The sequence below is a fragment of the Cebus imitator genome, unplaced genomic scaffold (genome assembly GCF_001604975.1).
Source record: "Cebus imitator isolate Cc_AM_T3 unplaced genomic scaffold, Cebus_imitator-1.0 Scaffold444, whole genome shotgun sequence".
Classification (NCBI taxonomy): domain Eukaryota; kingdom Metazoa; phylum Chordata; class Mammalia; order Primates; family Cebidae; genus Cebus; species Cebus imitator.
In genome coordinates this window covers 2,342,085-2,355,348 of record NW_016107759.1, presented here as the reverse complement: position 1 = coordinate 2,355,348, position 13,264 = coordinate 2,342,085, and the positions used below count along the sequence as shown (strand labels likewise).

The following is a 13,264-nucleotide window of genomic DNA, read 5'->3' as shown; positions in this document are numbered from 1 at the left end:
GCTAATTTTGTATTTTTAGTAGAGACAGGGTTTCACTACGTTGGTTAGGCTAGTCTCGAATTCCTGACCTCAGGTGATTCACCCACCTCAGCCTCCCAAAGTGCTGGGATGATAGGCATAAGCCACAGCCCCTAGCCAGATTTAGATTTTTAAGAGCAGTTTTAGGTTCATAGCAAAATTGAGAGGAAGAGGGCCAGGTGTGGTGGCTCACACCTGTAATCCCAGCACTTTGGGAGGCTGAGGTGGGCAGATCACCTGAGGTCAGGGGTTCAAGACCATCCTGGCTAACATGGTGAAACCCTGTTTCTACTAAAAATACAAAAATTAGCCAGGCATCGTGGCAGGCGCCTATAATTCCAGCTACACAGGAGGCTGAGGCAGGAGAATCACCTGAACCTGGGAGGCAGAGTTTGCAGTGAGCCAAGATGGCGACACTGCATTCCAGCTTGGTCAACAAGAATGAAACTCTGTCTCAAAAAAAAAAAATTGAGAGGAAGGGACAGAAATTTCCCACATATCCCACTGTGCCCTGTTTCTGCCTCACGTAAGGTCTTGTGAACCCTCTGGCCTGTCAGGCTGCTCGGATAGCAAACACACACATGAAACCACAAAACAAAAGACATTGGTGAGTTATCATTTAGTTGAGGGCTAGGAAAACACTTTCTTTCTTTTTTTTTTAAGACAGAGTCTCTCTCTGTCGCCCAGGCTGGAGTACAGTAGCATCATCTTGGCTCATTGCAGCCTCAGCCTCCTAGGTTCAAGAGAGTCTCCTGCCTCCAGGCATGCACCATCGTGCCCGGCTAATTTTTGTATTTTTAGTAGAGATGGGGTTTCACCATGTTGGTCAGGCTGCTCTCGAGCTCCTGACCTCATGATCTGCCTGCCTCTGCCTCCCAAAGTGCTGGGATTACAGGCATGAGCCAATGCATGCAGCTGGGAAACACTATTTTTTTTTTGAGACGGAGTTTTGCTCTTGCTACTCAGGCTGGAGTGCAATGGTGCGATCTCGGCTCACCACAACCTCTACCTCCTGGGTTCAAGCAATTCTCCTGCCTCAGCCTCTCGAGTAGCTGGGACTACAGGTGCCCGCCACCATGCCCAGCTAATTTTTGTATTTTTAGTAGAGACGGGGTTTCACCTTGTTGACCGGGATGGTCTCGATCTCTTGACCTTGTGATCCATCTGCCTTGGCTTCCCAAAGTGTTGGGATTATAGGCGTGAGCCACTGTGCCCGACTGGAAACACCTTCTAAGAACAGAATTAATAGAAGAAATCACAAGAGAAAGGATATTGGCACATTAAGTGCAAAATCTGGGCTCGGTGCAGTGGCTCACGCCTGTAATTCCAGCACTTTGGGAGGCTGCAGCAGAAGGATCACTTAACTCCAGGAGTTCAGGATCAGCCTGGGCAACATAACAAGACCCCATCTTTAAAAATAAAAATAAAACATTAGCCAGGCATGTTGATGCACACCTGTAGTCCCAGCTACTCAGGAGGCTGAGGTGGGAGGATCACTTGAGCCCAGGAATTCAAGGCTGTAGTGAGTTATGACTGCGCCACTGCACTCCAGCCTGGATGACACAGCAAGACCTTGTCTTTAAAATAAATAAACGTAGCCAGGCACGGTGGCTCATGCCTGAGATCCCAGCACTTTGGGAGGCTGAGGCAGGTGGATCACCTGAGGTCAGGAGTTTGAGACCAACCTGGCCATCATGGTGAAACACTGTCTCTATCGTAAATACAAAAATTAGCTAGGTATGGTGGCGTGCACCTATAGTTCCAGCTACTTGGGAGGCTGAGGCAGGAGAATCACTTGAACCCGGGAGGCGGAGGTTGCAGTGAGCTGAGATTATGCCACCGTACTCCAGACTGGGTGGCAGACTCAGGCTCTGTCTCAAAAAAATAAATAAATAAAAATAAAATAAAATAAATGTACAATGGAAAAAAAATCTGATAAACAATGAGCTGGAGAAAACTGCAACAAACTGATATTATCCAGATAATATCCAGACTGATATTGCCATAGAAAACTGGCTTTCCCTACCCTTGCTGGTTTTGCCATGTATATGAGTGCTGAGCGGGTGCTCATGTCTCAAGCTCTGACACTGAGACCAAATTCACCACCTGTGTACAAATACAGACTCTCAGTTTCACAAGTAGTTCTGGTCACAGCTGCAGCAGTTGCTGAACCTGGCGTCAGAAGAGGGAACGTGAACCCCATATAAGCACTGAGTGCCCCTTTGATGAGTCAGACATGTGATTCTCCTTTCCAGGTCCTACTTATGTTTCTCCGGGCTAGCAGGCCTGGTACCTAGGACCCAGCCAAGCAGATTCACCTGGCCTGTCTGTCTCCAGGCCGAGGGTCTAAGAGTGCCCACTGGCCAGGCCAGAGAGGGGCAGGGCAGGTGCCTCTAAGAACCGAGCCCTCATGGCCCATGGGGATCCCATCTTGGACCTATACCTGTGTGTGCCCTCCCTGGGAGGTGTACCTGTACACACCCTCCTTGGGGGTGAACCTGTGCATGCCCTCCATGGGAGGCATACCTGTGTGTTTTCTCCCTGGGAGTTGTACCTGTGTGCACCCTCTCTGGGGGGTGCACCTGTGTGTGCCTATGAGTGTTCTCCCTGGGAGGCGTACCTGTGTGCACCCTCTCCGGGGGGTGCACCTGTGTATACCTATGAGTGTTCTCCCTGGGAGGCATACCTGTGTGCACCCTCTCCGGGGGGGTGCACCTGTGTGTATCTGTGAGTGTTCTCCCCGGGAGGCGTACCTGTGTGCACCCTCTCCGGGGGGTGCACCTGTGTGTATCTGTGAGTGTTCTCCCTGGGAGGCGTACCTGTGTGCACCCTCTCCGGGGGGGTGCACCTGTGTGTACCTGTGAGTGTTCTCCCTGGGAGGCGTACCTGTGAGTGCTCTCTCTGGGAAGGATGAAGGACAGCTCAGCCCCGGCGCTGCTCTCCAGTGTGGCATTGGGGACGTGGTGATGGACCAGCTGGGAGATACCTTCGGGGTTGCAGTGTGGTTCCTTCACCAGCGTCATGTGGTAGCCAGCACCTGGAACATAAGGCCACGTGTGAGCCCTCTGGCTGATCCCTCAGGCCTCTTCATGCTCACACAGGGGTCTCTGGGGCTCACACCAGGCAGGCTGGTGGGAAGGATGCCAGAGAACCAGTGGTGGGCAGCTGAAGCAGAATGAATACGTTTCGGAGCTCCCAGAGCTGTCCTGAGGGTCTCGCCTCCTGCTCCCTCTGGGAAGAGCTGCTGGGGATCTGGGGTGCTGAGCACTGTCAGGGGCACCTGCTGGAAGGTGGAGTCTCCACCTAACTGTATAAGCAACAGGAAAGGATATCAGCAGCAGTGACAGCACACGCGTGAGGGATTCTGTCTTGTGAGGTTAACACTGATGGTTATGGTACGATTCTAGGAAGAGATCGTCAGCAGGAACAGAAGCCAGGGCTACTGGCTATGAGACCACACTGCATAGCACTAACAGAGACAGCATCTCACCTCTTCCCCAGTGTCACTGTGTGGAAGATGGGATTCCATGTCCTTTTTTTTTTTTTTTTTTCAGATGGGGTCTTGCTCTGTCACCCAGTTTGGAGTGCAGTGGTGCAGTCTTGGCTCACTATAACTTCTGCCTCCTTGGTTGAAGTGATTCTCCTGCCTCAGCCTCCAGAGTAGCTGGGACTGCAGGCGTGCACCACAACACCAGGCTAATTTTTTATATTTTTGGTAGAGACAGGGTTTTACCATGTTGGCCAGGCTGGTCTTGAACTCCTAACTTCAAGTGATCCGTCTGCCTCAGCCTCCCAAAGTGCTGGGATTACAGGCGTGAGCCACTGCACCTGGCCCAATGTCCTCTTTAGAGACAAGGATGCTGGGCCCAGGAAGAGCAATGGCTCTGCCAACTGGGCAGCTGGGCAGGAACTGGCTGGTGAAACTCTCAGAGGTCGTGGCAGACAGTTCTTTGTCCCCTAAGGCCTGTTCTCCTCCCTCCTGGTAACAAAACCCCAGTGTCTTGGCTTAGCATGTGGCTACTCAGGACATAGGCCATCCCCTCCAGCCTGCTGCCGACCACAATGGGTCACCACTCAGTCACCAGGGCTGCCTGCGTGCTGGCCCCAGGGAAGCCAGCAGAGGAGGGGTATGTACTTGGGGGGTGTCCTAAGGGGAGGAGGGCTCCTGTGTCTTTGCTCCAGTCCCTGTTGGAATGTGGGGGAGGCTGGCACACCCAATCACACTGGACCAGGAGATGAACTTGAGAGAAAAGCCACAGTCGCACAGTCAGAGGGCCAGGTCCAGATCCTGCTAGGCCCCGCCAGCCCTGGCCATACTGTGAGCTGCTCTCACGTAGGAGCTGCCATGTTGGTGTGTGTGTTGGCCTCTCCAAGGGCACTGCTGCTCCTGGTGGCCCTGGGCTTGGCCTCTGTTCTTTTGGTCACGGTTTAACCACATCCTAACCAAACAGATTTTCAGCTCCATTCCCTGCCTCTTCCCTCTCACAAGCACCCCCCTGCCCAGCTGGGCTCTCCACCCAGAGGCAACAGACAGAAGGTCTAGAGAAGGCCACCCCTGCCTGATCTCAGGGCCTTTCATGAAGGCAGCAGTCATTCCCTCAGCACAGCAGCTAGGACACTGACCCTGTGGCGGCCTGGCCCCGCTCACCGTATTTCTGCTTGAGGAACAGCGGGGACCCGCAGCACTGCAGCTCCCCCTTGGCCATGATGGCGATGCGATCTCCCAGCAGGTCAGCCTCGTCCATGAAGTGGGTGGTCAGCACGATGGTGCGGTCACGTTTCTGCTGCTGAAGAAGGTCCCAGATGGCCCTCCTGGAGATGGCGTCCATGCCCGAAGTGGGCTCGTCCAGCATCAGCACCTGCAAAGGAGAGACACAGCCTCGTGACGATGGTAGAGTCATCTCCCAGGGCGAGCCATGCCCCAGGGAGCACCACACCCAGGCCGAGGCTGGCCTTGTGGGAGGCCCCATGAAGGGGTTCGAGGAGCCAGCTCGAGTCCTCCAAAGATGGTGATGGCCTTGTCTGGGACGTCAAGGGCCAAGGTGCCTGGGCCATGGCGGAAGGGCCAGCCCAGGCCGAGCAGGAGGGGAGCCCACTGCCTCCAGTCCCGCTGCCACACCTTGGAGCCTGCGATGAGCGCAATGCCGATGGAGAGCTTGCGCCTCATGCCCCCACTCAGGAAGCGGCTCGGTGAGTTCCACTTGTCCTCTAGGCCGAGGGTGTGCAGCATCTGCTTGACTTCTTCAGGGCATTTCTGGCGCGACAGGCCCTTCAGCTGCAATGACACGGGACATGGGAGATGCAGAGCTCCTGACGGGAGGCTGGCCCCAGCCAGTGAGCTCTTGGAGAGAGAACCCTCCTCTTGATATGGTTGGACTCAGAACCCTGGCTCCTGCCGTCCCTGCTCCCTTCCTCCAGTTTAAATCCTCAGAAGAGATCGGGGCACCTGGCCTGCCCGGGAAACCCAAGCATATCAGCAGAAACACCCCTTGCACACCCCTGGCCCCAACTCACCTGGGCATAGAAATAAAGGTGCTCTGCAACTGTCAAGCTGTCAAACAGGATGTCGTGCTGCGGGCACAGGCCCAGGCTCTTCCGGATCTGAACCATGTCTTGGGAAATTTCATACCCGCTGATATATGCCCGTCCACTGGTAGGGGGAAAGAGACCTGGGGCCCAGCGGGAGACCCCACGTTCAGCATGAAGTTCCTACTCCTCAGCCGCAGGGGTAACGACCCCCATCCCATCCTGTCTGTCTACCTTAATTTCCCCTGAGGACCCTGCCCATGAGAGGGCCAGGAACCCTGTTCCCACCAGGGTGGGCTTCGTCTGGGCCAGTGGGAGAAAGAAGCGGCATGGGAACAGCCCTGGCACGGGACGCACAGTGGTCATGGAGGAGAAACCCACAGCACACAAACACACAGGTGAGTCACCACACTCAGCCCCGCCCCAGGTCCCAGCCTGTGTCACTGCCAGATGCCTTAGTGCTGGGGGAAGACTGAGTGAAACACCAGCTGGGGAGGGGGGTGTGGTGCACAGGGGATGGCTCTCAGAGTGGGGGTTGGTGACAGAATTAGCACGGGGTGGACCTGCTCCTGTGTGGCCTCATTTGTTTTTACTGACCCCGTCAAGCTCGGGCATTCACAGACAGAGGCGGTGAGGAGAGCAGGAGTCGCTGGGGTCTCCCTGCATGTTGCACTGGGCTTACGGGGCTGAGGCACATCTCTTACTGCTGTGGGGGAAGGCCTGAAAGCCCCATGGGGGAGTGAGGCAGGGGTGGTGCTGAGAACTTGTTGAAGGGGGGCCTGCTGGTTGCAAGGGAAATGAGGCCACCCGTCCCTCACCTGTAAGCATGGAAAGGGTGGTGGTCTTCCCGGCACCATTGTGGCCCAGTAGGACAGTGATCTGCCCCTCATACAGGTTCAGGTTCAGGTCTCTGACGGCCGCCCGGTCCTTATTTCCCACCATGAACACCTGCAGGAAAGGCAGAGGCTTCCCTGGGCTACCCACAGCCCCCAGGCCCACGGTGAAGGCCTCTCCTGCTCCCCTGCCCATCTAGGAAGGAGCCAAGCCCAGCGTCACCATCAGCATGCAGAGGGGAGGGATGTTTCGGGCAGATGTTCCTCCTGGCTGCTCCCCTCTGGCTTCCCCCAACCCCAACATGTCCCAGACACCCTCAGTGTCCCTGAAACACTGAGAGGCCCATGAGGCCGAGGCACTGCTGGACGACCAAGTCCGGCATCTCCCGTGAAGCTAGAGGTGTAGTCTGTGCCCTGGGGAACCGGTCAAAGGGCAGGAGGGGGTTCCTGCCCTCCTTCAGGGCAGGAGGGAACCAGCCTCAGAGGGAGCACCTGGTGGGCCGTGAGGTCTCACTGCCGTGCTGCTAAGTATTCCGTGTGGTCCTAGCAGTCCCGGCCCTCCCTGACCCCATGGGAGGCGGCACCTTGGACAGGTGCTTGATCTTGATCCCCGCTACCAGGTCCTCTGGCTCAGCTTCAAAGTACTCAGTTCTCAGTGCCTTCTCGGGGTCACTGTCTTCTTCCTCCTTCCCTGTGACCGTCCTTGGCTTCCCACACCAATAGGAGGGCTGAGAGGGAAGAAGACAGCTGTCAGTTTTCAGTTTGTTTGTGACAAGCAAAGCAACAACCAGCGGACACACTAGATGCACACAGCCACGTTTTCGAGGCACTGCTGTGGAGAAGGCACTGCACAGAGGCAGCCCCAGAGTGACCCTGACTTGTTTCCTCCTGGGAAAGCTCAAAGCCTCAGTTTCCTAACCTGGCAAGTGGGCACAACAGTTACACACAGGCTTGTGAAGATGAACTTGGATCCTATACAGGGGAAGGGAGTTCGTATGCAATGAAATTTCATACAGAGAGAAGTTATCTAACGCTCCACTCCAGAGGGACGTGGGGCCAAAATGGAAAGGAAGCTGTGTCCCCATGCCACCTGGCTGTTTCCCCATGCCACCTGGCTGTTTCCTTGCTCAAGCTCCATGTGAGTTCATGCCCATAAGCAAGAGAAGCCGAAGGGGCCGCACCTCCCTCTGCTGTGAGGAAGCCTCTTCCCGTCCTCTGTGTGGCCATCCCAGAAACAGCTCGGTGCATGGGGTAATACACAGCCACATACCTCACACACCGCCCTTGAGGACAGCCTCGTGCCTACATGGATGCAGTCAACATGGTGGTGCGGGCAAAGCACCAGGGAAAGTGAAAGCAGCAGCTTGGCAGGATCAGTGCCGGGGAAGTTGTGGGGCGGGAACTTGTTCACCTGCAGCTCCATGCCCAGTGCACTTCCGGCACCCGGAACAGCGTCTGGCACACACCGCACTCCACTGGGTCTCAGGAACACAGCTCTCATATGTAAAGTTATTTTAAAATCAGAATGCATCTTAAATCATAAAATGCCATAGAGGAACTGTGGCATTTTTATTTTAGTGGTAGATGGAGTAACCATTACCTCTAACAATCAGTGTCATCTTAGAGTTGATGAATTATAATAGTGGACGCTTCATGAATATTTGTGGAATAAAAGAATGAAAAAGAAATGGCCTTGGCCGGATGTGGTGGCTCATGTCTGTAATCCCAGCACTTTGGGAGGCTGAGGCAGGTGGATCACCTGAGGTCAAGAGTTCTAGACCAGCCTGGCCAATATGGGGAAACCCCATCTCTACTAAAAATACAAAAATTAGCCAGGCGTGGTGGTGCATGCCTGTAATCCCAGCTACTCAGGAGGCTGTGGCAGGAGAATTGTTTGAACCTGGGAGGCGAAAGCTGCAGTAGTTTGAAATCATGCCACTGCATGCCAGCCTGAGCAACAAAGCTAGACTCTGACTCAAAAAAAAAAGGCCTTAACTAGCCATCGCCATCAGTAGGGAATTAGTTAAAGATATGGTGATGACCCCATAGGATGGAATACACTGTGTCACTATAAATGAAAGTGATTCTTAAAGAGGTATATGCCTAGAAATGTATTTATAAATAAAACAAAATTTGTCAATATATTTAGATAATCTAAATCTATATTTATAAATAGACAAATACATATATGTATTTAAAATATCTGAGTTGTACTGTTAGGTTTAAAAAGCAAGTTTTAAGCATTTTTTACATTACAATCCTTTTTTATTTTTTGGAGACAGGGTTTTTGCTTTGTCACCGAAGTTGGTGTACAGTGGTGTGAACACTTCTCACTGCAGCCTCAACCTCATGGGCTCAAATGATCCTTCTGCCTCAGCCTCCCAAGTAGCTGGGACTACAGGCGTGTGCCACCTGGCTAATATATATATATTTATTTATTTTTTATTATGAATTTTTTTTTGAGACAGAGTCTCATTCTGTCACCCAAGCTGGAGTGCAGTGGCTTGATCTCAGCTCACTGCAACCTCCACCTCCCATGTTCAAGTGATTCTCCTGCCTCAGCCTCCTGAGTAGCTGAAGCTACAGGCACATGCAACCACGCCCAGCTGATTTTTCGTATTTTTAGTAGAGACAGGGTTTCACTGTGTTAGGCAGGATGGCCTCGATTTCCTGACCTTGTGATCCGCCCGCCCCAGCCTCCCAAAGTGCTGTGATTATAGGCATGATCCATCACACCCGGCCATATTTTTTTATTTTTCACTTATTTCGTAGAGATGTGGTTTAACTATGTTGCCCAGGCTGGTCTCTAACTCCTGCTCTCAAGTGCTGCTTCCACCTCAGCCTCCCAAAGTGCTGGGATTATAGACATGAATGACCGGGTCCACGCTTATCCCATTTTTTTTTTTTTTTTGAGACAGTATCTCGCTCTGTCGCCCAGGCTGGAGTGTAGTGGCACAATCTCAGCTCACTGCAACCTCTGCATATCAGGTTCCAGTGATTCTCCTGCCTCAGCCTCCTGAGTAGCTGGGATTACAGGCGCCTGCTACCACGCCTGGCTAATTTTTTTTATTTTTTATTTTTTTGAGACGGAGTTTCACTCTTGTTGCCCAGGCTGGAGTGCAATGGTGTGACCTAAGTTCACTACAACCTCGGCCTTCCGGGTTCAGGTGATTCTTCTGCTTCAGCCTGCAGAGTAGCTGGAATTACAGGCATGTGCTCCCCATGCCCGGCTAATTTTTGTATTTTCAGTAGAGACAGGGTTTCTCCATGTTGGTCAGGCTGGTCTCAAACTCTTGATCTCAGATGATCTGCCCGCCACAGCCTCCCAAAGTGCTGGGATTACAGGCATGGGCCACCACGCCTGGCCTTTTATTTTTTATTTATTTTTTATTTTTTTTATTAGAGACAGGGTTTCACCATGTTGGCCAAGCTGGTCTGACCTCAGGTGATCCACCCATCTTGGCTTCCCAAAGCGCTGGGATTACAGATGTGAGCCATTGCACCCAACCTCTGATCCCATTTTTACAAAACAAATGAAGCTATGCTACATGTGGATCCGTAAGTACAGAGAAGGAAACTTGGTGAAGTACACACCAAATGTCAACAGTGTCCATCTCACCAGTGAGACTGAGCTATAGATTACAGGAAAGTGATCATTTTCATAAGAAGCTAGATTTTGTAGGTAGAAAACTCAGTAAGCTACTTTTTACAGGAAAAGAGGCAGGAGTTGAGGAGGCAGGCGGGCAACAGAAGCTGCATGTGTGGGTCTTGCACAGAGGGGCCACAGCAGCACCTTCTCTGCACCCCTCTGCCTCAGGCCCTGGAGTGAAAGGATTTGTCTCTGGCATGGCAGGTTTTCATCTCTCTCTGAATCAATCCCAAGGGCCCTCAGGACACGCCACCCCCTGTGCACAGGGCAGGGTTCTGTGTCTCAGCCCCATGCAGGCGCTGCATGCCAGGGACTCGGAGGGATCCCTGAGCAGGCACTGGGGACACCTCTGCACTCACAGAGGCAGCAGTTCAAAAGCAGGGTGTCAGAACTCACCATGATGAAGAAGTACCAGGGCTGAGGCACACCGAACTGCCCTGGGAAGACGGCCTCCACGTACCAGGTCACAAGGCCGTAGAGCATGGAGTCCAGCAGCAGCATCCCCAGCACCTGCCCGAAGCAGAAGTCATCGTCCACGTTGACAGGACTCAGGAGGTCTTGCCACTGGATGCCCATGCCTGGAACACACACCAGGAAAGTGGCCTGAAACTGGGCTGGCTGGGGGGCCCAGGGACCCTAAAGCCCCTGATGGCACAGGAGTGCACATTTGGCCTTGCATGGTCCCTGCTTGGCTAGCATGCCTTTTTCCTTCCGGGTTTTATAACAAACCTGATAGCTTTCTTCAAGTCTGTCAGACAACCGCAGGTAACAAAATCATTAAGTCACAGACCAGCAACAGCTTATTAACTGAACAAGACAGGCTTGCATTTAATCTGTGACACACATGCACATATATACACACATACACATGCACACACATCTCTGATTTGAGAATGGCCAATGTGGGTCAATGTGCATTAGTGTAAGTCTTTATTTATTGATTGCTTTTTTTGAGACAGAGTCTTGCTCTGTCACCCAGGCTGGAGTGGACTGGCACGATCTTGGCTCACTGCAACCTCTGCCTCCCAGGTTCAAATGATTCTACTGCCTTAGCCTCCCGAGTAGCTGGGATTACAGGCACATACCACCACGCCGGCTAAGTTTTGTGTTTTTAGTAGAGACGGGGTTTCACCATGTTGGCCAGGCTGGTTTTGAATTCTTGACCTCAAGCGATCCACTCGCCTCAGCCTCCCAAAGTGCTGGGATTACAGGCATGAGCCACCCCACGCAGCCTAGTATGTGTTCTATTTTAAACTTTAATTTTGTAGTAACAGGGGTCTTGCTATGTTGCCCAGGATGGGCTCAAACTCCTGCCTTAAGCCTTCCTCCTGCCTCGGCCATAAGTGTTTTTTAATCACAGAAATATTTCAAACGTGTAAAGCTCTCTTTAATGGAGCTCATGGTTTTCATCTTCTCTCTGGTTTGCCAACATTGCTGTCCTGACAGTGCTAGGGATCTGTGTGTTCCAACACCCCGTTTGGCCAAGGACACCGATGGAAATACCGCTCCCAGCCTTGGTGAGTCTTCACTTTCAAACAAACAGATCTGTCTGTTTTAAGAAGATTCACTCTGACTGGGTGTGGTGGCTCACATCTCTAATTCCAGCACTTTGGGAGGCCAAGGCAGGAGGACTACTTGAGGCCGGGAGTTTGAGACCAGCCTGGGCAACACAGGCAAACTGACTGGGTGTGGTGGCACGTGCCTGTGGTCCCAGCTACTCAGGAGGTGCAGGTGGGAGGATCACTTGAGCCTGAGAGGTCAGGGCTACAATGAGCTATTATCTTGGCACTGTACTCCAGCCTGGGCAATGGAGTGAGACCCTGTTTCTAAAAAAAATTTTAAAAAGAAAGCAAAAGAACAAAGTCTACATTTTATCAACACATGACTAAACATGGAAACGCATACATGTAAAAGCTAAAGTGTTAGGAGACACTGCCAAGTGAAGAAAACCATTCTAATGAAAGATAAAGCAACACTGAACACTCTTACCTCCTTCCACAGACCCAGACCTTTGCAGGCTGCAGCTAGGAACTGCATGGTGCCATGGCTTGACTGGGTCCCCCAAATTCATATGTTGGAGATTTGACCCCTGATGCAGCAGTGTTGGGAGGGGGCGTAGCTAGAGGCTCTCAGGCCAGGTTTGGTGCCCACTGTGGGCCTTGCAGAATGAGTGCCCATAGGCCAAGGCAGACCAAGGAAGTGTTTTACTTAATTTCATAAAAATTAAGAAAAGAAGTGAGTCGTGATGGTGCCACTGCACTTCAGGCTGGGTGAACTCAGTGAGACCCTGTCTCAAAAAACAAGCCAGAAAACAAAAAAGCACTGTAGTTTATCACTTGTTTCTCTCTTAGGCCTCTCTGCCACCATCACCAATCAATGTAGGTGGCACTGGGAAGATGCTAATTCTTATTTATTTTTTTGACAGAGTCTAGTTCTGTCACTCAGGCTGGAGTGCAGTGGCACAATCTTGGCTCACTGCAACCTCCATCTCCCAGGTTCACGCGATTCTCCTGTCTCAGCCTCCCAAGTAGCTGGGATTACAGGTGCCTGACCACCATGCCTGGCTAATCTTTGTATTTTTAGTAGAGATGGGGTTTCGCTGTGTTGGCCAGGCTAGTCTCGATCTCCTGACCTCGTGATCCGCCTGCCTCAGCCTCCCAAAGTGCTCGGATTACAAGTGTGAGCCACCATGCCGGAAGATGCTAATTCTACCCTCTATCTAGAGCAGTGGTTGATCAAAAGTCCTCAAAACCCTGATGGGCACAGTGGCTCATGTCTGTAATCCTAGCACTTCAGAAGGTGGAGAACAGATCATCTGAGGTCAGGAGTTCGAGACCAGCCTGGCCAACATGGTGAAACCCCCTCTCTACTAAAAATATAAAAAAAATAAGGTGGGCATGGTGGTGGACACCTGCGGTCCTAGGTACTCAGGAGGCAAAAGTAGGAGGATCGCCTGAACCTGGGAGGCAGAGGTTGCAGTGAGGCAAGACTGCACCACTGCACTCCAGCCTGGGCAACAGAGCAAGACTCTGTCTCAAAAAAAAAAAAAAAGTCCTCAAAACTCACAGACTCTGAGATCTCTGGTATAATAATTTTCAATGTCTCAGGAAGCTGGAAGAGGCCAGGTAGGATGTCTCACGCCTGTAATACTGGCTATTTAGGAGGACTGCTTGAGGCCAGGAGTTTGAGACCAGGCTGAGCAACACAGTGAGACCCCATCTCTATAAAATATTTAAAA

General features: G+C 52.1%; 1 protein-coding gene across 1 annotated transcript in view; it reads right to left on the bottom strand.

Annotated features, from left to right (window-relative positions):
* The window catches only part of LOC108290915 (ATP-binding cassette sub-family A member 3), a 76,793-nt gene that overhangs the window by 20,795 nt on the left and 42,734 nt on the right, over nt 1–13,264 (bottom strand). Inside the window, exons 12-18 of the mRNA XM_017511004.2 lie at nt 10,423–10,604; nt 6,962–7,105; nt 6,363–6,492; nt 5,533–5,687; nt 5,138–5,293; nt 4,667–4,877; nt 2,905–3,055 (exon numbers count right to left, since the gene is read on the bottom strand). Coding sequence (XP_017366493.1) covers nt 2,905–3,055; nt 4,667–4,877; nt 5,138–5,293; nt 5,533–5,687; nt 6,363–6,492; nt 6,962–7,105; nt 10,423–10,604 — 1,129 coding nt within the window. The remainder of the gene's footprint in view (nt 1–2,904; nt 3,056–4,666; nt 4,878–5,137; nt 5,294–5,532; nt 5,688–6,362; nt 6,493–6,961; nt 7,106–10,422; nt 10,605–13,264) is intronic.